At 42.3% G+C, this 25,384-nt stretch overlaps 3 protein-coding genes across 17 annotated transcripts in view; 1 reads left to right on the plus strand and 2 right to left on the minus strand.

Annotated features, from left to right (window-relative positions):
- The window catches only part of LOC119033201 (formin-2), a 46,454-nt gene extending 32,488 nt beyond the window's left edge, over positions 1 to 13,966 (plus strand). For 9 of the 12 annotated variants that reach the window (XM_037122982.1, XM_037122981.1, XM_037122983.1 and 6 more), the window contains 7 exons: positions 104 to 224; positions 2,328 to 2,420; positions 4,206 to 4,280; positions 9,431 to 9,482; positions 10,447 to 10,596; positions 12,773 to 12,857; positions 13,052 to 13,966. In XM_037122982.1, the coding sequence (XP_036978877.1) occupies positions 104 to 224; positions 2,328 to 2,420; positions 4,206 to 4,280; positions 9,431 to 9,482; positions 10,447 to 10,596; positions 12,773 to 12,857; positions 13,052 to 13,078 (603 nt within the window). In that variant the 3' untranslated portion in view covers positions 13,079 to 13,966. Of the gene's footprint in view, positions 1 to 103; positions 225 to 2,327; positions 2,421 to 3,969; positions 4,073 to 4,205; positions 4,281 to 7,245; positions 7,327 to 9,430; positions 9,483 to 10,446; positions 10,597 to 12,772; positions 12,858 to 13,051 lie in introns of those variants that run through there. The other 3 variants (XR_005079197.1, XM_037122978.1, XM_037122986.1) reach the window with 3 other exon arrangements.
- A 661-nt stretch (positions 13,967 to 14,627) lies between these two features.
- On the minus strand, positions 14,628 to 22,124 carry grem2a (gremlin 2, DAN family BMP antagonist a). The gene is made up of 2 exons (XM_037122996.1): positions 21,698 to 22,124; positions 14,628 to 16,008 (listed from the first exon to the last, which is right to left on the minus strand). Exon 2 carries the CDS (start codon positions 16,005 to 16,007, stop codon positions 15,429 to 15,431), a length of 579 nt encoding a protein of 192 aa, XP_036978891.1. The 5' UTR covers position 16,008; positions 21,698 to 22,124; the 3' UTR covers positions 14,628 to 15,428.
- An 869-nt stretch (positions 22,125 to 22,993) lies between these two features.
- Positions 22,994 to 25,384, minus strand: part of rgs7a (regulator of G protein signaling 7a) — a 61,631-nt gene continuing 59,240 nt past the window's right edge. For 3 of the 4 annotated variants that reach the window (XM_037122992.1, XM_037122994.1, XM_037122995.1), the window contains 2 exons: positions 24,353 to 24,389; positions 22,994 to 23,846 (listed from right to left, as the gene is read on the minus strand). In XM_037122992.1, the coding sequence (XP_036978887.1) occupies positions 24,369 to 24,389 (21 nt within the window). In that variant the 3' untranslated portion in view covers positions 22,994 to 23,846; positions 24,353 to 24,368. Of the gene's footprint in view, positions 23,852 to 24,352; positions 24,390 to 25,384 lie in introns of all 4 variants that reach the window. The other variant, XM_037122993.1, reaches the window with a different exon arrangement.

Consider the following 25,384-nt stretch of genomic DNA (forward strand, 5'->3'; position numbering starts at 1 on the left):
CAATCTTGCCTGGTGTGTACAGTATATACTAGAGAGGCCCTCTGCCTGTTTGAGGAAGATTGACTTTGACATTGGTGTGCGTATGTGTGTTGTGCTTTACCAGGATGCTGGCAGAGAGACGTGTGTCTACCCTCTGCCTGAGCCCCAGGACCTTTTCCAGGCCTCCCAGATGAAGTTTGACGATTTTCAAAGAGATCTGCGCAAGCTGAGGAAAGACCTCAATGGTACGGTCGTCATCTTGCACGCTCCAAAGCCTTCAAACTGCATATTTACAACAAGCTTACCTGGTAGTAAACTTGGCCATGCCACATCCAGCAGATTATGGCAGGTGTCATATCATGTTTAAAATACTATCACGTGGAAATTTATGAAGCAGTAAATTATGTGGTAATCCATGCAAGCATCTCCTAGCACCATGGAAAAAAATATTTTCCGAACGTGACCAGCTATGGTCATGTGTGGAATCGCAGAGGCGGGTCAACAGAGAGATAGCATCTGTTTGTCATACAGACGAGCTAACCAGAAGCAGATGTGACTTGTCAGATGTAGACTCCTGTTGGACCTGCTGTGCCTTTACTGTCCTCATGAAATAGATCAAAATATGGAGGGGGCAAGGTCAGGGAACTTCCACTACCTGCGTGCACTATCAAAGGTTCATCAGCTCTTTACTGAAGTGGAAGACAGACGACGGCGAGACTGTGATGACGAGGATTTCCGACTATACCTGCGCGTCTCTTTGCATGTTGTGTCACTAGATATGATTTATGCATGGGCTGATTTAAAACTTAAAAGTACAAAAAAGTAAAAACTAATGATTCAGTAATTAATAACTAATGAGTCATTACTGGTTCGTGCCAATCAGCGGGTGTCTGGTAGTCAGTTGGGAGCGACTCATGAAGAAATTGGTTAGTATGTTGATTCATAGACAATTTGAACTAATCATTACCTAATGATTCAATAATGTAGTACCTCATCATTATCTACTATAAAGTACTTGAATCAAAGTTATTTAGGAATTACTCATTACCAATTCATTTATCTAGTATAAAGTCCTTCCTGATTCATTCCTCTGTAACAACTCACATTTTTGTGTACCTTGTTGTAAATTCTTACCAAGAAAATATAATATAGAGACTTCATATGTTGCATTGTTGAACATATAGCAAACACAGACATTATATAAAGGTAAATGTATAAAAAAGAAAAAACTAGAACACAAGCATGAATGTGTTCTGTTATTGCATATCAAGACCTCAGCAAAACACTGTGGAAATTGGATTATGCCTGACATGCCAAACTGATTTGTTGAGTGCAAAGAGTCCTAATGAACAAGGCAGTCGGGAAATACTCCCTTTCATGACTCTGTCTCAAGTCACTCACCACTCAGAACACTTTCCAAGGACTCAAGTGCCTACAGGTGGTAAAAAAAAAAAACGACTGTGTATTTTTGTGCAAACATATGTGCACACACACACACACACGTGTGAGTATGTACATGTGAGTCTGTTCGCTTCGCAGCCTCGATCGACAATTCCCTGAACCTGGTCTGTTCTCTATCATGTTTTATGTATCTTTGCTGCAAAACCAATCAGGTGTCTGATCCGTGTTGCCAAATATTGTTTTTCCTCTGCTGTAATGATTCTTTAGGCTGTTCATTATTTGCAATTCATAAAGATGAAGTTGCTCGCGGGGGAAATGGACCCGAGTCTGTTTTGACCCCGGTGGCGGTGGCACATGCTTGGCCGTACATAAATACATCATCACATGCTATACCTGCAGACCTCTTCATTACCTCGCAGAGCCAGCTGAGCGCTCTACCAGACGCGGGCTTCGATGACAGTTCCCAGAGGGGGGTTCCGATAGGTAGGCGGCGCCGAAATGGCCTTGGCTGGCCCGAAGGACATCAGCAAGAAACACAGTGGAAGGAGCATGCTGTGTACCTTTTTGGTTGAGGCACCATATGGTCTATGAATTACCACTTGCCCAGTCCCGACCTCCCTGTTCCCTGAAGCGTCTCGTGGCCTCTGCACCTCGCAACTCCTGAGCTGAGTTTGTGTATTCGTTATGGTTGCCGATAGAGCGTGACGATAAGGTTCTCTCGGGATCACAGCACAGACCCTCCAGGCTCCTTGGGGTGCCTTATTAGTCATTATGGCTCATTATGTATTTGCTGACACTTATTCAGCAGCAATTCAGCAGAGATTCAGCGAGCTCAAACGGGGTGAAGTGCACTGTAGAGTCTGTAATTGCAGCTCAAATGTTGGTTAAGATGGTGAAAAAAAAAAGACTGTTCCACTTCTCATCATGATCATCTGTTGTTGTTTCAGCATGCTCAGCTGAGACAGAGAAAGTTTGCAAGATGTCCTCTGAAGAGAACCTGCAACCCTTCAAGGACAAGATGGATGCATTTCTTAGCCAAGGTGAGACTGTTTTCCAAATCAATTGAGCCTGATGATTGATAAGGCGTTTATCTGTCTTGTCTGGAGATATTCTGTCAACAAAGCCCATGAAAATGCCGAAACCATCCACTGATCCCGCTAACAAGTTTTGTCTGTGTGGCTAAAGCCTGTTGTTTTTATGTGCCACTGGCTTCCATTGTTGTCCAAAAACTGTTGAAAGCACATCAGTGAGCCACTCTGTCGCACTCGCTGACGTCTTCCGTCATTACTCTGAACTCAGCGAAGTGTATTGTAATTAAAGTGTTTAATATAAATACTCGTAATTTCACTAAATCCACTGCTGAGAATCAGTGACTTCCACTATTTACTCATGTTTGAATAATGTTTGCTACAAGCTAGAGTTTCCAGTTTAGAGAGAAAATATTTTTGAATGTAATCAGGAGGAACATAATGAGCTGGAGGCTGAGCATCTCAGGCAGGATATAGAAAATATTGATGACCAGACTAATGCATGTTTATTCTGAGTCTTTTCATGATATTTGTTGACAAGAGGAGCAATATAGAACATCCCCAGCTTTATTCTTTAAGACCATAGTATGTATTTTGTGCCACTGGGGGTCTCTCAATCAAAACAAACAAAAGGAGTAAGCAGCGTGGGATCATTCACATTGTTGTCTTCATTGTTAAAGGGTAACTTCACCAATTTTACACATTGAAGTGTGTTTACTACTGCATATGTTAAATAAAGTAGAATACATGTACAACCTTGATTGTGCAAAGAAGAAACTGCTTGTAATCTCAAATAGCCTCCAGTGATGTCCCTCAGTGCTCAGTGACTAAATTGCATTGTGGGTAATGAAGTCACCAGGTCTTGAAGAGCAGTCCACACATTGTTGAACTTGTTGTGGACACTGAATTGTAACGACAGAACTGTAGATACCACCGTTTTTATTCTGTGCATGATTCTTGCCTTTCAAAACTTGGTGCCTACATTACCCACAATGCAACTTCATTGGAGGCTATTTGTCAGATTACATGCAGCACCCTCTGCAGCCGCATCGGGTTTCATACAACTTTTCTAAAGACCTGTAATCACACTTCAGTGTTTACAATTGGTGGTATTACCCTTTAAACAACTAGAAGATGATTTTACCTTCGTGTTTGCTTCCTTCCTCACTCTTTGACTCTCCTTCAGACGTTATAAGCACTGTTACCTTGAATAAAATTAGGTATTTCACGGGGTTGGATGATTGTCGGATGCATTTTGGATCATTTTAATTGCACAACTAAATGATATGATGTCAGTTTTATACATTTGAATGCAGAAATTTTACATATTATATCTTTAAATACGATGAAACAGGTGATGCTCAGCCTGTTCGAACATGTGGTTTGCTCATGTGTTACCGTCAGACAAAGGGTTAAAACAAAGTGGGCAAATAATTTATCCCTCCTGGTTCAAGAGGTGCTCCGCGCCGGTGCTGCCTTGGCATATCTAAGATGAAAATGCATCTGTGGTGTGAGAACATGTGAAGCAGCTCATCAATCAGAATGATTTCTACATCTGCAGACACACTTCCAAATCTGTTCCATGCAGATTTCTGGCTGATATACAGTACACACACGAGGGTTCACTCCGTGTCGTTTCCATAGGGACGCCTGTTTACTCCATGGTGTGTTGAATAACTCACAGCTATTGTTATAAGTATGCCTATCTGCCTTTGACAGATTACGACTTTGCTTGGTAGCTGGGTCTTTTATCTTGGATCACTACTTCATAAAAGTTTGTCTTTCTCTGGCTCGCAGGAAGATTCAGGATGGTGGAAGGTGAACCTGTTAAATTGACTGTGGAGGCCAAAAGTGGATGCCACAGATGCAGGAGTAAAACTGACATGTTTGGAACCTGATCCTTTGTTTTTGACATCATAATTTGTATTTGTTTTATATTCATCCTTCCTCCTGGTGTTGAAGATTTCTCCTCGGTTCCCTGTCTTCCTTTATTTTTCCACTCTGTCTCTAATAACAAGGCTCTTTCTTTTTTCCGTCAGAGGAGCAGACAGAGGGATTAGAAGCACCCCTCTGACCTCCTCTGTCTTTCTATCACTCCGTCACTCCTATTAGGAAATCAAATAAACTTCCACAGTGAGATGTTTACTAAGAGGGCTGTTAAAACAATGATGATGAATTGATTGTGTATGATGATCCCCGTCTCTTCCATCACCCTCTTATTCCAACAAGACTGAGAGTCTGCAGCCATGCTAGCAACTTTGTCAGGCTACGTAGCAGTGTTTTGAGCTGAATGCTAATGTGAACATGGTAACATATTCACATTGATAAAGCTAACATGCTGAACATTTATCAGATATAACGTTTACGAAGTTCACCATCTTACTTTAGAGTGTTGGGTCACCTATCAAATTCATACTCAAAACAAAAGTGGGCACGTATCACCAGAGTTGCCATTAGCTTGTTAGCTCGGTTAGCTGTGCAGCTAGAGATTTAGACTGGGAGCCCGGGAGAAGGAGAGTGTTAGTGTGCACATGGCTAGCACAGCGCTAGTCCCAGACTGGTTAACATCGGTAGAAAGACATCATAATGTCAAAACTTTAATTTATTTACAATTCTGTTGATAATTTTACTGCTGGGGAGGCTCGATGAAAAATCAAAGTATCACCAAAGTAATCAAGATTCATCCTGATATGTACCAAATTTTAAAGCCACCCAGTAGTTGCTGAAATATTTCAGTCTGGACTAAAGCGGTGAACCAACAGGACCGACAGACTGATGATGCCATCCGTCATTGGAATCTCCTGTAGACACCACAAGACCTAACTGAAGACAGATACTTCAGTTATGAAGTAAGCTAACAGCTACCGCTACATTTGTGTTCCAGATATTGTTACAGCAAAATCCCCTGAAAATGCTGTTGTGTTTGTCCGTCACCAGACGTCATCCCGTCGTGCTTTCTTGTCCATAATTGGACATCCATGGTGGAATAATATTGGGATATTGTGGTCCACTTCAAAGGTGTAAGACTCAGTTTGTTATGCCTGCTTTAAAAATAACAAGCCAAATGTCGTTCTCTACGTAGCGTCGGCTTTGACCCTTGCTACATTCAGTTGACTGTGACCAATCTTTCTGAAGGACCCGGCTCACAGGCCTCTCCCGACTGCTTTTGTATTCAGATGAGAGTTTAATATATAGCATATGTTCTTCCGTGGTAATGCTCACTGTCCATTTTAAAGGAAGTCTGCAGATAAAAGCATCTCTCCCATTTCCACCTCTCCCCCTCTCCTTTTCCTTTCTCTCTCTGTGTGTTTGAGAGAAATATGGGAGCTCTGTCTTTGATGCAAATGACGAGGTTTTTCCCTCTGAGAGCAGAATGTAAGCACCGTAACATGGACATGTGACTCAGAAGGCTCCAGACGAGATTCTTGGGGTTCCTCCACTGCGGTGGTGAAAAAAAGAAAAAAAAAAAAAAGAACAACAGCCAAATGTCTTATTTTTGTTATTTCTGTAATTTCTAAAAAGCCCGGGGTTAAACTGTTTCTGGCTCCACAGTTTAAACCGCTTTTGTTTATTTTCTGACCATGAAACTAACCACAGAATAACAGTGGGAGCGGACTTGTTGGAGCTTGGCTGTTTGGTCTAGCTCGATTTTCCCCGCTCGCTTCACAAATTCTCATGCATGCAAACCTTTGATGGAGTCACTGTGACTAGCGAGAGAGCACCGGCCATGTGATAATCTGTTTCTGATGGACATGAAGATTAGTAACACTGATGTCAAACTCTCCCCCCTCACCCTTCGCTTTTTTCTATCAGATACAACTCCGCTGTTCATGCTTATGTGTACCGACTTATGTGAAAAATCAAAGGGAATATCAACATGTTGATCTTCACTATGTTGACCCACATGATGCGATATCAGGATAGACATCTTTAAATAATACATCTCTGTTTATTTGCTTGTATTTACCAGTTTTATTAGCTTATTATTGGGCTCCAAAATGCCAAAATGTCCCCATATTTCAGCATTAAAGTCAATTTTAAGGGATAGTTCACACAAAATCTGTACTCAGCTGTGGTGCTCCTCATCTGTCTTGATTGTTGTTGTGCGACTTGCCAAGTTTTCCGAAATATTGGCCGCAGAGAGAGAGTAGCTCTCAAAAACAATGGAACTACGTGACATTCAGCTTGTTGTGTTCACAAAAAAACACATTTGAAAAACTCAACAGCGACGTCTATTTTCAGAAATCATGACCCGGGTTATTCAAGACAACCACCAGATCCACAGCTAACTAAGGTACCTAACGTTAGGCTAGAAAACACGGTCCATGCAAGTACACAATTTAAAAATGACAACATCTGCTCCGGCTGGTACAAACATTCATCTTCAGTGCAGGTGGAGGTAACAAAAGTGCATCTCCTACAGAAGCAATATAGAGGTAATCTGAGCTTCTCCATGAATGCAGCTTGTGGTTGTGTTGCGCTTCAAATATCCAGTGATGCATGCTACATTCACATGGATGCTCCCATGTCTCGAGTTGGGTAGTCGTTCTTCAGGTGTGTTCATGTGCATTGTGGCAATTTGCACCAAAACAATCCAGATGGGTAAACAACACTACAGGTATTTTTGTTTTTTTGGGGTGAACTATGCTCTTTAATTATTCGCCACTCTGAATTGTTGAGCTTCAGGGAAATGTCAGAATTGATACATTTTAATTGATATTCACTGACTCGTCCATGTCAGTGATGTAGTAATTGGTCTGCGACAGCTTTGATTACTGATGAAAAATGCTTCTCGCAAGCCCTGTTTGCATTTTTATCAATTTGTCATCATTTATAGATGAGCCTTCAGCACGGGGAGACATGATTGTGGCCCGCAGATGGATTTAACACAGCGGAATGGTGAAGCTGGTCTCAACGGGTTCGTCTGAGATTTTTGAGATGTGGCTCTGGCTTCAATTACATGTTAGCAACCAGATATTCCCGGGATGAGAGCAGGACACAGAACTGTGCCAGGAAAGATTCTCTGTCCCATCTACTGTCATGTCTGTCTTGGAAAAGCCACGCGGAGAGTTCGGGTCGTTTCTGACAGTTAAAAGCAGCAGCAGCTTGCAGATAATTGGCCTTGAGTGGACAGAGAAGCTGTCTGAGGGAGAATTTATAGTCTAACCTTTTGTCACACAGCAGCACAGTGAAGACAGAGACAGAGTTAAAAAAAAACAAAAAAAACAGCTGGATCGACTCTACTGCTACTCCCTTATATTTGAAAATGGATCTGAAACGTGATAAGTAGTAACCTGCGGCATTCTTCCTGAATGAGGCTGTCACATTTCACTGCTGCTCTCTTATATCATCATTCATAACACAGTCAAAATGATCCTGATGGCCCGCTGAGATAAGTGCTGTGGCCTGCGCTGGAAATATCTCCTAATGTGCACCATGATGTTCAACTCTCACACTGTAAAAAGTCACTCAGGAACTACTAATCTGCTTTCATTAACTTATACAGAAGTTTTGAGTATAACAGAACAGGTGCAAGTCTTCTGACTAAAATTATGAGTTGTATGAATAAACATTACAATCAGCTAATTGAAATAAGTTTTCATTACAAATTTTCGAATTCGTTGCACTCATTGTTTGGTAGTCGAAACTCCCTCTTTTTCATTATTTGACTTGCAATGTAATGTAAACCTGCTGTGATCTAAGCTGTTTGTTCTCACAATAATGAAACCACTGCTAACCATGATGACGCTTGGTAATGAATTCAGTCAATTTCTAACTCAGACTTTAACACTTTGAAAGAAAACATCTGAGAGCAGTTGTTCCTTCTCTAACCCTAACCCTGAGGGAATGCAAAAGGAAATCAAAGTGTTGTCAACATTGTCGGTTAACAGTACAGAAGGCCACTATTGAGAAAGACAGTTGATTTCTGAGTCTCACTGCCTCAGGTCATCAACTACCCAAACATTGAATCACCTTTCTTACCTTTACCTTTTTTGGTTTCACAAGAAGACCCAAAAAAGACTTTGAACTACTGTAATTATTCAACCTAAGTTAACATGGACATACACAACTTTTCCCCCTTGTCATGTTTCCTTTTAGTATTATGTCACTGAAGACGGCAACTGCCTGCAGCCTGGCTACTGTCCAAAGCAAAAGACAACCATGAGAATCCCGATTTGACCTCTTAACATCGATCTCACTTCTGTTAAAAAGGAGGTTGTATAAAAAAGTAGGCAGGTTTTGCTACAACTGATCTAGTAGAAAGAATGGTCGTCTCAAGTCCTCGAGGGAAAACGCACATCGACTGGTGAACAGAAACAACATCCGCGCTCTCCAACGAGTGAATAACCGTCCTTCTACCTCATCTTCTGTCACATCACTCTCCTCTTCGCCTTCTTTGTCTACTCCATCATCATCATCATCACAGTGTCGAGTGTAAACAGGGGGAAACAATGCCTCTTCTTGTCACACAATGGCAGAAGCGCTTTGACCTTCATCTTCGCGTGAAAAAAAATCGAGCCTTGTGTGCAGACAAGACCAGCGCAGTGAAAGAGGCTTACAAGGAACCAGTCTATACGTGGCGGTGTCATTTTTCTACATGCCTGTTGCCGCTTTGCCGTAACTCAGATCTATAAGGCAGCGGATGGAACAGCCCACAGTTATTTAGAGTGCAGTTTTCTTACCATCCCTGCACCTCTATCACTCTCTCACACCTCTCTCGCACACACACAAAGTCATCCGTCTCCATCTGAGGTAACTCGGCACAATGAGGCACTTGTCCCGCCATCTGTAGCGCTCATTTGTCAGTTGTGCAACAGCGGAGAATCCGACACTCAATAACCCGTCGGTACGGCGCTGACCTTGGGGATGGCTGTTGATTTTAAGTAATGGTGACATGTGCGATCCCGCTCAATTGCATCGTAGGTACAAAAAAAAATGTATTTTTGGATGTTACAGGAAATCCTGTGTTCCTCTTAACCCTGATCTTAATCCTGTATTTATTTATGCTTTTTCTCTTACAGCCAAAACCGAACTGGAAACACAAGAGAAGCAGCTGGCAGACACTCAGAAGATGTAAGAGAATCTTTACACATTTTTCCGAGAGCCTCTTCGCCGGTAAAATAAACACTTTTTTTTTCATCGCTTTTTTTTTTTTGCTCCTTTTCCCGGCGCGTCGAAGCAGCGATCAAAAAGTTATGAATTTGAAAGTAAAGGCATCGCAGGGGAAGAAAAAAAAAAAAAAAAACACAATCCAATACAGTTTGAAGTGCTACACTCTCTCGCCGTGGCGGGGGAAACACAATCTCGCTGCTTTGTCAATATTTAGGACTCCTGGTTGCTTCAGTTACATGGAAGGTGCAGGCCATCACGCCAGGCCCTCAGCAGACGGGAGGCCCCCTGTGCGGTGTCTGCGTTGTTTATCTAAGCGGAGCGAGAGTAGACAGCCTTGGCTCCAGGCTTCTGTTACTGCTGGCTAGGAATGTGTTCCTATAGCACACTCCAAACAAAGAGACCCCAACCTGTCCGCTGTATTGATCCACTGCGGACGGCCACCACATTTAACACTTCAACGTGTCATCCGCTGCCACATGCGTCCTTTTTTTTTTCTCTACATGTCGGACATCTTTTTTTCCTTCCCCTCTTTCCTCACCGGTGCTTACATACAGCTTCCATAGAGGCTTATGCACATTAGAGAGAGGAGTGACAAAGCTAAACACTGTATGAGGTGTGTAAGAGTTTTATTTATCCCGGGAAGTTAATCTGTCGGGGTCAGAATATGACTACACTGCTTCCCTGGCGGTAAATCCGTCCTCTGAACTGCATAGTCATCATTGGTTTGTGTTTTTTTTTTTTTTTTTCCCGCGTTACTCTGCCATTAAATCTGTGAAAAAAGGCATATTATTTCAAGATTAACTTTCATATTTTGCATATTTGCTCAGCACGGCTGGGTTTCACAACAGTCGGTGTGGGTTTCTCTAATCTCATGGTGTAATAGTTTGGTCTTGGGTAAAGTAATGTTTTTGTTCTCTGTCCTCAGCTTCTTGGAGTTGAGCGTGTCCTTCTCGGTCAAACCCAAGGCGGGCGAGAAAGAAGTCTCTCCCAACACTTTCTTCTCCATTTGGCACGAGTTTTCCACCGATTTCAAAGAGCAGTGGAAGAAGCAGAATAAGCTGATGTTACAGGAACGGTGAGAATATGATATTATACTTGAAACTGAGGCCTTCTGCTGACAGGACACTTGAACCCATTGTCCTGAAATCCAACCTGGCCAAGATATTGGGGTCTCTTGTTTTTTTTCATTTTTTTGTCTTTGGGAAGAGTACGCCATGATCTGACCTTTTAAATGTCATTACAGATACACCAGTGTTCCTATGTTAAGAATTCTCCCCAAGCGCAAGTTTCCGAACCATTAATAACTTGCAGTACATCTCGTGTTCACTGAAGATCCTATCAGATTCATTCAAATTCATGAAGGGAAAAGAGGTTAAATGACCCAAATCTTCGTCCTCACCCCAGTAATGAAAAGAACACATGCAGCATCCAGTTAGCTTCCAGTGGTTTGATGAATATAAAGATACTGTTGAGTATGTCAACAAAAAGCAAATTGGTCCATTATGCCAAATGAAGATTGAATTGTGATATGTATTTGCAAGAGAAGCAAAATGTCACAAGCTTTGCTTGTTCAGTAGGAAAGAATGAAAATAAATTTGAAAGCATTAACTCTTTGCCCTTTGCCATCGGCAAACACCCCAGTTCTCTCTCCGCTGGTTTCCTCTGAGACTCAGGTGGGTCGACAGATATTAATCCTCACCTATATGGACATGCAAACATTCAGCACTGGCACACACAGTGCCATCGTACTGAGGAGAGGCCATCTGTGCCTGCTGGAATAAAATGTTCAAATCAAATGTCTTTGTAAAAGTCCAGTGTGTAGGATGTGGAGGCTCTGTGGGCAGAGGTGGGATAGCATTTTCACAATTATGTTTTCATTAGTGTATGATTACCTCAAACTTTAAACCACTGCATTTGTGTTACAATAGAATGAGCCGTATATCTACAGAGGAAGTCCTCTTCCACGCAGTCCGCCATGTTGCACCGCCATATTTCTACAGAAGCCTGGAACATGCGAGCTAAACACTGGATCTTAATATTTACTTCAACAATACAATCAAAAATATAATGAATAAATCCCTTGAAATATCTTTTACATATATTACCAGAATACATATTTCACATAGTGAGAAAAAATGGCAATTATTGGTATATTTCTCAATATATTGGGGAAATCATCTGATATATAGGCATGTGTTTATTAATACACTGTGTTAAGGAAAGATCAGAGATTCCCCAAAGTCCTGATACCAACAGGGACTTCTCAAGGTCCAGGTCACAGGTAATCAGAAGCTATCGGGTGCACCTGTGGTGTTCTCCCTCAGCTGGCTGCAATCAGGGCTGGAAGTCTATATAAGGGGGCTGCAGTTCCTTTGCTCAGGTGGTTAGTGACTCCAAATTCACCTTTAGTTTTTGGGCCCAGTGTTTTTTTGTTTGTCTCTCATTTTGATAGAATCAGTAGGTGACTGTGGGTTTTATTTCTACGGCCACCTTTTTAGAACCCAAAGGACCAGGTTGCTTCAACCCTTTTGGGATTTGTGCAGCGCTTTGTTAGTTTCCCAACCTGTGACCCCTGTCCTTCAGGTTTAGTTTTTTGGGGAAATGTAACAATATACAGTATATATCAACATGTATCAACAAAAACAGACTCTGGTAAAAGTAGAAGTACTGATTCTGAAATGTAGGAAGTGTCCCTCTTGAAGGACATTTCTTTCGACCTTGTACCTGAGCCTTTGTCACTAGATGCCCTTTCTCCCCATTTGAGTTTCCTTCTCTGTCTGTTTCCATCTTGTCACGTCTTTCACATCATGCCGTCCTACTAAGTCTGCAGTGAGATGCAGCGATGGGTTGAAATCAGTCTTGTGATGTTGGGAGGGCAGCGTGCTAAAATGATGCCAAAGTAAGAATGATCGATGTTTTTCCCTCAAATGCATTAAAGATAAAGTAACAGGCCGTTCTCAAAACTGGACCTTCACAGCACAAATGAGCAGCGACTCTGCTGGCTCTCGTCATGCAGTAGTAAACTAGACTGAGTCATTTCAAACTATGAGGACTGGCCGTTTGACAAACCGAGATCATTGTGTCCAAATACCTCATGACCATAGTCTGGATGTTCCAAGCTGGAATTTTGATTTTGTGATGGGTTTTTTTTGATGGTGAAATAGTGAATTTCAACAGTGTGAATGAGCGTGTTTCGAAAGGAAAACTGATAATTTATACCAGCTTTTTTTTTTTTTTTTTTTTTGTCCCAGGGTCAAAATGGCCGAAGAGTGCTTCAAACAGGCCGCCAGGGAGAAGGCGTCCTACAATGTGAAACCCAAACATGCGACTGGAATAGTACGTCTTCACACTTATCTGTGCTTTTTTTTTTTTTTTTTTTTATGTGTTCTGGCTCTGTTTCTTACCAACACTTTGCAGGGTGTTGAAGCAACAACACTCCTGGCTCCTGCAGTAACATACCCGAGATGAATGCCAGTGCTGCCAGCTGTAAATAACTCAGACCCATTTTTTTTTCTTTCTTTATCCCACAGAAAGCAAAGCTTGGTCAGAAGATCTGAAGCAGAGAATGGAAAAATTATCATCGCCAAGCCTGTTGCACAACCTCTGTTTGTACAATCTGACAATGACTCATCAGTCACTTTTACAACATTTATTTGCTTCCAGTGTTTGTTTTCAATTGATTTTAGACCTGTTTGTTTATTGTGAGTTGGTTCAAAGTGGATGTTATATTGCTTCAAAAGCAGGATGAAATATTACGTTCTCAGCTTCCCTTTGATAGCACTTTTGCATAATTGAGTGAAATATTGCTACGAAAAAACGAACATGAGCTGAGGTGATTGAATGCAGTTGAGTCATTTGCCAGGAAATGCCCGCCAGAGTCTGACATGTGTAGCAACACTTCAGTACATCCGAACCTTGTCAGTATTCAAAAAGCCATATGTAGCCTATTTTGTTGTTTTTACCCAGGTTGAGTTTACCAGGAAGGCATGAACACGTTTCCTTCTTTATATCTTCCTCAACAGTGACAAGCACAGACTTTTATAACGTTTCTATACCTGAACAGCAAAGTGCCTTATAGCACAGTGGAGAGGTCTGTAGTGCTGTAGAACAGAGCGCACATCAGAGACATATCATGTGTAATTAAATGTTGCATTAAAGAAGAAAAATACATTTTACATGCGCTAAAACACGACAAATTTAATTTTCTTATTGGTTTCACTGAGTGTCTCAGAGGCTAGTCACAGTTAAATGTGTGTTTTACATACAGAACCTCTTCTTGTGTTTTCTTCATCAAAAACATCATGCATACCCGAGAGGTGTGATCCGATATGGACCTGCTATTGTTTAATTGAGCCATATTGTCAACTTGCTTTATGTTATAAAGGGTAACTCTGCCAATTTTACAAATTTGAAGTGTGCTTGCAAGTCTTGGAGAATACTATTGCGTAAAAATAATAGTATGAAGTATTTTGTGGCTCCAGAGACGGCTGCATCTAATCTGATAAACTGCCTCCAGTGGTGTCACTTACAGTGGCTGGTTGCATTGTGGGTATTGTAGGCTCCAGGTTTTGAAAAGAAAGACAGAATGTGCGCAATTAAAAAGGCAATATCTCCGGTTCATCAGATTTTGATCATTTGTTTTTAAACCGTCCATTATGCAGATTGCTTATCAGTAACTGGCGCCTAAATTACCAACAATGCAACTTGTGGTGACATCACTTTAGGCACTTTATCAGATTAAATGCAGCTTCCTCTGGAGCCATGACAGTTTATGCTGCTGTGAACAGATGCAGTAAAACTCGAGAAGGCTTCAAAATACACTCGAATGTGTTAAATTGGTGGAGTTTCCCTTTAAGCAGAATTCTATGCAGTTAGTTTTCCTACTTTACATGAGTGTGTGAACTCCCGTAGGTCAATGGAGCAATAGGATCATGTGATGTGATGTTCATGTGCAATATTGAATTCCCCTTGACCATGAAAAAAATATATTTATTCAATAAAAAGAAATGACATAAATTTGTAATAAAAATTCTGCTGTTGCTGATTTTCTGTTTTATTTGTTCAACCATGATATGAAGCCAGACAGCACTACACTGTAAACACCACTGTTGTTTTATATGAAATAGATTTAATATACCTTTCACATACATACATAAAATACTTATACTGTATATATTGCATTGCACCTCCATTACACATGCTGCAGTATGTTATTACTTTTTTTTTTTTTCCTACTGGCTAGTATATTTATGGCAGATGTACAGAATACAGCCGGGCTTGTGTCCGAGCAGGCGGGTGTCACTGGTGGTAGCTGTGTTATTTCATGTTTCTTGAAACCTTTTCCCCAACATCATCATCGACGTTACGGAAAACATAACCAACACAATAATTATAAAACACTGTCAGCATCTTCACCAGGTGAAAACATTGCTAGCAAACCACTGTAGATCCAACTGCAGAAGAACGCGTCATATTACAGAACCTTTGTTAAAGGTGTCACACCATTTCTACAGTTGTCTCTAATATTTGTGGTTCTCACACTCTGAGGCACTTTAACTCCTTTATCACAAAAGAAGCCATTAGCAACAGTACAAACAGCCAGGTAGATAAGAGCTTTTTGAAATAACAGGGAGGGAAATCTTGTTCAATGTTGATAATTGGCTGCTTCATCACGAGTGTCTCTTGCAGCTTCTTAAATCGTTCTTTCAACAGCTTGTCAACATGGCTGCCAGTCTCTCATTAAATTGATGCAGAGCCTTTTTTTAATAATACCAGTTCCATGTTTTATGCCAGTTTATTGGACAAGCCATTATTTTACAGCACGAGGCAGAGTAGTTCAACTTGAAGCCAGTCCTTGACAAATTCTACCTTTAACAATATTCATATGATGTAATTTCTAAGTCTTCTTCACAGTTTCCCGTGGCTGCCCACCTCCACGGACATACAGCGACACTGTTTGACCCTCTGCACCTTACGGTGTCTGAAAGGGGGCTGCAGGTCTGGGCAGTCCAGCTGCACTGTGAGCTGTGTGATACGGTGTGGCTTGCAGAAGGAGCAGGACTGGAACGGCTCCTGGACCTTGTTGTGGCTCTTCCTTCCAGAGCCTGAGGCTTGGCCTCGACTCTGGCCCTGACCCGAGCTGGGGCCCATATGGCGTGGGATGTAGAAGGAGTTACACTGGCCGTAGCAAAAGCGATTGACCACAGTGCGGCTGCGGCAGCCCTCCTCGCTGATCGTCTGGCGGAGAGGTTGCGTCTTGCACCAGTCTCTGCGGAGGTAGCGGCGCTCTGTGACCACCAAGGCCTCCCGGCTGGAGGAGAGCACCTCTGGTTTCTGCTGCAGTAACCGGTGGTGACGCTCTGAGGACAGGTTCCCTTTGGTCTTGTGAGGGGACGGGATGGATCCCTGGGGTCGAGGCTTTTTGGTCTCTGCGGTGATGCAGAGCACCCCAGCCAGTATGACTGGGATAGTTATTCTCCACAGCATTCTGGAAACAGAAAGAGATAGATCTTATTATGCATTTAATGTCTACACAGGGTTGTCACATGAACACAGTCATCAAACAGTCTGACGCTGGTGGGGCACCATGTCAGGAAGTCTGTGATGATGCACGACTGTCTTACATCTGATAACATGATATTGATATTGCCAATCATGTCTACAATTGTTTAAATGTGCGTTCATGGTGAACCACCTTTGCAGTCGAGCCTCCCAGGCATGATCGAGGAAATGAATCCATCAGCAGGGCCCCCATTTGTCAGCGTCCCTGTGTCATTACTTGTATTTGCTTTCCTCTCGGCTACGCAACTCTTCCAAAAATAAACAAAGCCCTGCCATCAAAGGATACATTTAAACACCCATAACGAGAAGGGGAAGTTGATTTTATTGGTCCCGTCGCCGGGTAAAATAATTAGGGCTTTGCTTACTTTAGTCATGAACTATGCCGCAGATATGTAAACAGGCATTAAGGAGGCCCATCTGCATGTTATTAGGGGAAGAGTTGGGGAACTCGACAGCGCCCTTTGGGAGTCCAGTCTTCTACTCTTTGGTGATATACTATGGAGCAAACTGAACTGAGAATGACCCACAGTGTCCATAATAACCATAGTGTCTACTTTATCATGCCAGCACCAGAGAGAGCTTCAGACATAATTCCTCCTCTATTCAGGATGGAGTATCCGTCCGTGTGCATGCTGTCAGAATTTGCGCCAGCACATTTTTGACCATCACTCAAGCATCTTTTCAGCAGATGTTGCTCTTGACAAGCATTGCATGACATCAAGTCAGAAATCCTGACAGAGAACCAAACTGCCTCAAGGCCATTGGCCGCTCTTATTCAAAGACTCTTCTTTGCTGTGCAAATTTGTATGTTCCCTTTCTTCCTTTCCTGGACCCGCAACTCACTCTGACATGGAACAAATTACTTTATCATAATCCACTCTGGTTTTTTGCCTCCTCTTTTCTGCCCTTGACCCCGAGGTCATGGCAGCCATGTCCGAGTCTGTATATCATCGTCACAGCAGCACTTGCCATAAGCTACACAGCAGCTGTTTGTCCATCTAGACGAGATGTTGTACGAATCCTTACGGAGCTTTTTCTGTCCCAGATGAAGAGACCTGTTGGAGTTGGACAGAAAATATGCTTTTTGTGCAAATCCAATCCCTTGAATCTGCTTTTGATTTTTGTTTTCTTCATCAAAAGAGATCAAACCTGTAGAGGAAGGAAGCATTTTTGGATTTTTGTACTCTCCGCCAAAAAAACAGATTCCGACGCTCCAGACTTGAATGTTTGATATTTGGTATTTTTCACCTGCGGATGTCCAGAAGACACATTTATTTATTTGGCCAAGCGTCACTCCTCAAATATCTTCATCAGGGTTGGAACTTCTCAGATATGTGCTTCTTCTGCATATGCAAGCACACACACTCACACACACACCCATCATAAGGTTAGAATAACTAAACCAAACACTCCCGCTGGGTCCTTCCACCACCTACTGCATCAGGGAGTCATGACCTCTCTCCATCTTCCACTGATCTACCTTCCATGTCTCATTTGTCTTCGGCTGCTCTGTCTCAATCATGCTGACTGTGTATTGAAATGCATGAACCCCTGGTCAGAGGCTCTGCTTCTGTGTGCAGCCTCTTGTTCTACACTCGAAGAGGCATGCTGAGACTCCGTTGATCTACAGTCTGCGAAGCCTCTGGGACTTATGAGGGATGACCTGACCGACTGTGTACACAGGACATGACGGATGGCCCATACAGTCAGCAGCCGCGCTTCACTCTCCACTCCGAAAACTCGCCTATGTATGATAGTGTCGGCACTGTTGAGCTATCCTCATCAATCTCTGCTGCAGGACAAATTGCGGTTTTGGGGTAGAGGTTCAGGGGCTTCGGGGGGGAAGCGCTGAGGTGCACAGATGGGTGGTTAGCGGTTGGGGTTTGGAGATACAAGGAAAACGGACAGATGACCTACTGGGAACCAAAACCAACACCACTCGGGCTTCGTGCGCGGCATATACCCTCCTCCACAAGAAGTCGTGCCTTCTTTTCCCCATCTGTACCTCTCTGTCACTCTATCTGTCTGTCTCTCCTCAACGCTAATCATCCCCGAGTCCCGGAGACGGAAGGAGACTGTGGTTTTCTGTGTGTTAACGCCGAGACAGAACTGAACCGGACCCCTCCGTCTGCTAAACACTAATATTGTCCACAAACACGGCTTTATGTTTTACAAGAACCGCAAATACTTGGGGGATACGCTTCGCTGAACTGTGGCAGACCTTGGTTCCAAAATTCAGACCTCTAATGAAATTACAAATACCAGAGAGACTGCTGAGCTAGACACAGGCCCGTTTTCTGAAAACAACTATTATCATCAGTGGGAAACTTGTTATGTTTTGTTTTTCAGAATGGCATGATAATACCATGGTAATGTTTTCTGTCTGGATAACAATGGCTCCCTTTTTTTTTTTTTTTTTTTTTTTTTTCCTCAAAGTGAAATGAAAAACATAATAGGGCATGAAGAATCCAGTCGAGCTGCTAAATATTTTGATATTTCAGACATTAAGTTGTTTAATAATTGGATGAAAACTGGCAAGGAATCCTTTCCAAGGCTTCTCAAATTTGTACACACAGATGTACGCCCGCTAAACCATGTGAAACATCTTCCCAGCGTGTCTTCAAAGGCAGGTTAAAACAAACAAAACCTGATGCCTCAATTATCGGTGCGTCAGAAAGTCTCACACACAGACTGGTAAGTGCAGTTAATTACAGTCGAACTGCATTTAATTCACCGTGCAGCTCAAACCTCACTCACACACGCACACACACCCATACGTGACCACACACACACACACACACACACACGCAGACACACACACACACAGGATATAAAGAGAGAGGGAAAGAGAGGTAAATGAAATGTTTTCACTCGGAGCCAATTACACAAAGAGGAACCATGTCATTATCTGCATTTGCGGATTCTATTTTCCCAAACTACGCCGGGCTGTTGGCTCATTAACAGTTGGGGTTGGGGGGGCATGAGGAGGAGGAGGAGGAGGAGGAGGAGGAGGAGGAGGGTGGTAGTGGTGGTGGTGGTGGGGGGGCAGGTCCTTTCGGGGGCTTTTCTGTGTAAATGTGTCTAATGCCAACATTGCCAGGAGGCTGCTTTAGGCAGTTTGGGCAGCCATTTGTCACCACAATCCATCTTGATAATGACTAGCAGCCCGTATATAATGCTTTCCGAGCTAAGTAGTGGCAAGAATGTGAGGCAAGTCCTTCGCCTCAGCTGCATTAAGTGCTTTAGTGGAGGATGAGGGGCAATTAGAGATGCTATGATAGTGCGGCGTTTCTCGTTTCACATCAGGATGGCTCTACTTAGCTGCAGTGATTAACACCACCTTCCATTTGCACTTACAGTGTGGGATTTGTTTGTTTAATCCCTTAACATACACTTTTCCCCTTTGAGGATCTAAAATGGCCTTCTGTCACCCCGTCTGACACATTCGCGTTTACATTCTGTACCAGGATGCTCAAGATCTTTATTGGAGCTATATACTTTTTCGAGTGAGTTCTTTTTTTCCCAAGTCTTCAAAAAGAAATGAAACGATGTCTTGGGCATTATTTGAGATTTATTTGGCGTCTTTGGAAACTGAAGGATCTCCACTTAAGATTTGAAATAAAGTTCTGTGGGTTCTTCAACAATGCTTGGCTGCGGAGCATGAGTTTGGCTGGGGCACCAGCAGGCCTCTGCACGTTAAGGGGGTTTAAAAATAGTTCTTTTAAAGGATGAGTCCAGCCAAAAATGAAAAATTCTGTCATTTTCAAGCAACTGAAACAGATTGGAGGCTCCTGAAACAGGCTCCTGTTTGTTTGGCCTAGTCCAAGTGTTAAGAAATCCTTAAATTTTATATTTAATTTTTAAAAAAAGATATTTAATTCATTCGTAGCTGATAAGCTGAAAGCATTAGCAATAGCTCCACCGCGCGTTCAGGGTGTAAATAATGCCCTCTCAAATCGATTTGGGGTCTTCGGGAGTCTTGGATTACGCCAGCCGAGCTGTATGAAACCATTAGATGTTTTTTTTTCTTTCCAGTTGTTTTCCACTGTTTTAACACAATTCTCAATCGACGTGAGTTGTTCATGACAATTTCGCAATGCTGTTCAGCTCCAGAAATGTTTTGTGGACTGGGAAACTTCACCAGGCTTTCCATCCGCATGGGGGTGAGTAGATAATGACGGAATTTTCATTTCTACCAAATGCAGCGTGCAAGTAAGGCAAACATTATTTTTGTTTGTTTTATAAAAATGTCAATTTAAACAGAAATATTCACCACAAGCAAGCCAAAAACGCAACATTCCTCGGCCCATTTAATCCTCTTTACTCCGTGTTTTCTTAGTACCTGTTCATGTGTAAACTTCACGTGTTAAGTATGTTGTTAAGGCTTCTATCAAACACCAGTTCCACTATCTTTAGAGGCTTATGATGAAGTATTTTCTGTTGCTAAAGAAACTGTAATGTGTCTGTGTGCTAAATCCTCTTTGACATCAGAGCGGCCTGTACAAGGTGGTGCAGTCACCGGAGCTGTAAGAAGGATCAGAAGGCAAACTCCCCACCGCTCACTGCACGCATACTGTGGGAGCGCACGCACACACACACACACACACACACACACACACACACACACACACACACACACACACACACACACACACACACACACACACACACACACACATTCCCACACCACACCAGTCCACACATGACTACACACAAATGCATTAATGACATGAAAAGTGAACAGACAAGGATTTACACACGCACACGTGAACAGAGAGGATGAGAATGGAGGGTTTTGTACACATGGAGTACAGGTTGATTATGCACATTAACACCATTATCTGTCATTCTTTCTTTTTTTCATTTTTCTCTGGCAAAACTGACTCTTAATCTCACTCAGAGGCACCACTACAACATCATCATCACGCACTAATTCTCCCCCCCACAACACTAATTCCCTGAAACCTGCAGCCGCTAATTATAGTCATTTACTCGCCACTTTTATCCAGAACACCTTACGGTACCTTGAAGGTGTATATTTTTTTTTACTATGGGTGGCCCCAGTGGGAATCAAACCCCTCACTGCTGGCTAGATACTGCCAAATAGCAGTGCAGCTACCTCTGGTCGGATTACATGGTTCCGCGCTTAGTCATTCAGAGACTCACTGAGTCACTCGGTCTCACTATCTCGGTCTCTCGCTGCCCACTTTTCCAGAGCGTTCACGTGGGATTTGTCGAGCCAGCATTTACTTATCTACACTTTCTGTTTTTTTTCCTTCTGTTAAATCCAATCGGTACATGAGGTACTTTCACACTCATAATCAGTTTCCTCACATACACTTAAACTCTCAAACTCAGTCCATTTGTGTTGACATCCTTTAGAGCAAAATTACAGCCAATTAAGTGTTCTCATGTGTATGTCCACGTATATTATCTTATTATCATATTATCTATCATCAAAGACTCTCTTGAATTAATAACTTGCATTAATTTCAAATTAAAGCATACTATCTGCTGTGGTAGATGACATTTTTTGAACATCCTGACGTAGCACAACTATTTGAAAGTGTTAAATAGGTGTTGCAGCAGTGAAGTGTAAAGTCTGGTTCATGTACCTCTCACCACAGTGCGCAGGGGGACAGTAATGTGTCGAGGATGCAGTCACGGGAGGTCGTCCACCTTCAGTGGTCCTTTCGTCCGCTTCCAGGTTTCGGTTTCCATGGCAACATAATCTGTAGTATCCTCAGGCTTGTCCTCGCTCCTCTTTTCTTCCTCACAACTAAAAGCTTCTTGGGCACAACTCAGTTTTCATCCCACCTGAACGAGTTGTATGTCTTTCTTTGGTTTCTCTCTCAGTCTAAATTTTTCTCTTCTCTTTGTAAAGTCTTTTTGATCTTAGGTTTAAGAGAGGAGCTCCAGGTCACAGTGAGCCTGTATGTTAGTGCTGCGGAGACTGTCTGTAGTCTGTCTTTGCGAGTGTTTGACTCACTGTAAAGCCTGCCTTAGTTTGAATTCCCACCACCCCCTTTCCCTCCTCAAGACTGGGAGGGTTTATCCTATTGGCCCTGGTCATTGTGTGAATCAAACCAAGCTTCACTCCTCTCACTTTCCAGTCTGCCTCTCTCTGCCGATTGATATTTCTCTTTGATTTCTAGTCATTCTTCTTTTTTTGATTGCCCTCTCACCCATAATACATCAAACCTATCAAAATAAGAGCTTTTCCTTTGTCTTTTTTTTCTTTTCTCCCTCCTCTCCTGTGACATTTTGCATTTTAAAATTTTAGTAAGTGAATGACATTTTGGCACGGTGGACAACAAAGGACAAAGATCTCTTACAAGTAACCCTAAATTACCCCTCTCTCATTGGTACTCCGACCACATCACATTACAACTCATAACCTCCCATCCATAAATCACTGTCTGCTCCGCATCCAGGCACGCTAACAGGATGCTTTGAATTCACATTCCTCGATGCAACTGAGACAATAATGTTTGTCTGTTTTGTGGCTCTTGCTAAGCTGACCACCAGGGCACAGAGATTTAAAAACACTGCCTGTCCCTTCTGCCAACAAAGAGTTGAAACATCAACAGACCCTGCTAACCTCAGACCGGTTCAGTCTGAACAATAACCCCCCTGGCAGACGAGCGACTGATGACACTTTTGCATGACAAAACTTCATTTGTCTGCAGAGCAATGTGGTGCATTTTGCTGATCTGTGTTCAGGGAGGAGCTGGAAGGATCCCTGCTGTAGGAAACAATTTAACACCATCTAGTGGTAGAAAGCAGAAATGCACTGCTGGAGCACTGCTAGTGGATCATTACGACCCTGCAGAGGGAATGATACAGTATGCTGAGTGGCACACTGTGTGTTTGGAAAGCTAAGAACAAAGAATCCATCCCAGGACATAGTAACAGATAGAGGGCCAACTTTAATAGTACAAGTAAGTAAAAGTGTCTTTAAATATGGTATAAAAATAAATGCAGGAGAGAATAACAAAGAATTATGTTCTACATTAGACAGGAGACAGCATTTTCGTATTTCTTGAATGTGACTTTACAAGTGCAATGAAACCCATATGCGCTAGTTATTGTAGTGAGATAAAATAATGCAAAGCAAAATAAATGCACAATAAATAATTATAATCATAATAATCATAATATATATGTATATATATTGTATATTCATTCTGCACAACACACTTCCCATAGCGTGACAAGTATCTGTGACCTCAGATCATGTAAAGCGATGACACTGGTTAGATTTATCAGTTTACGTTGTCATTTTATATATTTTTTTTCTATGTGTTTTTTCTCTTTTTTTCTTTTTTTTCTCTCTGACATCATTTGTTTCAGCTGGAAGTGAGAGAGGGGGGCTCCAATCCAGCAGTAACGATGGAAAGGACCGGAGCACCGGGTTTGACATTTTTCATCTCGCCAGTCTGTCAGTGTCCTCACAAGTCCAGCCGTGCCTCCGTTTTTTTGTTTTTTTTTTGAGAATACTGGAAATATATCAGGTACTGTAAGAGGAGAGGGACGAAGGAACATCCTCTCCATGGACATGCAACATCCGGTGGACAACAGACGAACAGACGGGCCCAGGCTCATCGCCCAGCTGAGCCAAGAGCGGATGGACAGACAATGATGACGAAGAGATGAAGAGATGTTCCCCCCTCTTCATGTCCGAGAGAGCGAGAGAGAGAGATGGCATTGATTTTAGCATGATGGCACACGACTGGTCAGCCTCTTGGATGCGAGTGTTTCCCACTGCGCTGGGGGAAGAGAAAGGGAGGCAGAGCAGGTGGAAAAGAGAATGAGGTAATTAAGTAAGCAGGAGTGAGGGAGAGAAAATACATTTATATTCTGGTTTAACACAAGAGCAGCCGTGAACCTGCTGCTGGCATTTTGTATCACATCCTGTGCAGATTTAAAGAGCCAGTGTGTAGGATTTAGAGGGATTTGGGGCAGAATGAAATATAATATTCATAATTACATATAATCAAAGGGAGCAATTGAAAAGTTCACTGTTTGTTTTTGTGAATGGCGTGACAATTTAAATGAAGTATTTGTGTGATTAAATAGTCTCTCCTCTCACAAAGGATGGTTGAGTGTACACTACGCAACAGGAGATGAAGGAAGCATCTCAGCATTTATACATTCAAACAGCTGAGAGAGAAAAAGTCTCCACAAGATATGGATAAGATTCAGTAACTTACAGTACCACAGACAAGACAACAAACAAATGACACAGTACAGTTTGTATTGGACATTACCTGGAAGCAAGAGCCTTCAGAACAAGTTCTTACTTTTCTGTGGGATAAAAAAAAAAAAAAAGACACATTAACGTCAGCAGGTGGAGACTTCAGGGTACCTTACATAAATGTCAAGAATTGGAACAGTTTGGAAGCCATAAAGACAAAAGCTGTACTTGATGGAATTGAAAGAGTTGTTTGCCATCATTGGTCATTTCCAGTGTACTGCATTCAAATGATATTTTATCTAAAAACCCGCTAGAATACTAAATTTTCTTTGGCGAGCAGAGAATGTGTAGGCAGCCTGAGACGAGGCGGGTTTTAAGCTCATACATACACCTGTAAAATAATTCATCATGTTTTGACAGCCCCTGGTCTCTGCTATTCATAATGGTTTCTACAAACCCGACAGGAGTCCTGATCAGCTACTCCATCATTCACACCTATATCAGGCTCCATTAATACGTCCCATTCACTCTCTCTGCCCCTCATTGGTATTGCTGGCACGTGGGTGCCATTTTGTTTGACATGTTCTTTGGTTTGACCTGGTTTCTACCCTGAAGCAGCTCTGCACACTCTGCTGTATTTGGTATTATTTTTATTATCCATTTCAGGTACATTGTGCTTTTGTGGGAGACATATAGTTGAACCTGCATTACACAATTGTTTTTGTGATAACTCAAATAGCCGCAGGTACTTTCAGGTCGTTTGCAGTGCCAAATCCAACGGAGGGGGACAAATTATGCAGTAACTCACAAAAAGGTCCACAGCTCAAGAGAGACCGAGCTGACCGAACCACAACAAAAAAGGAACAGAAACACAACCCCACTGAGATGTCCTTGTTGCTCTAAAACTAATTTCTGCCCCTTAGTGGTCTTAAATATCTAAGAATAACAACGCCAACCCTGCCCCCTGCAGAGCATTTGTCCCTACAGTTGAGTGTGACAGCGACTAAATTGTTTTCGTACGTGAACAGATTACTGGGAATGAGCTTAAAGATGTAATTTGTTAGAAATGGCCAGAATTCAAAGGCATGTAGGAGTTTAATTTAAT

This window comes from Acanthopagrus latus, chromosome 15 (assembly GCF_904848185.1).
Source record: "Acanthopagrus latus isolate v.2019 chromosome 15, fAcaLat1.1, whole genome shotgun sequence".
Taxonomy (NCBI): Eukaryota; Metazoa; Chordata; class Actinopteri; order Spariformes; family Sparidae; genus Acanthopagrus; species Acanthopagrus latus.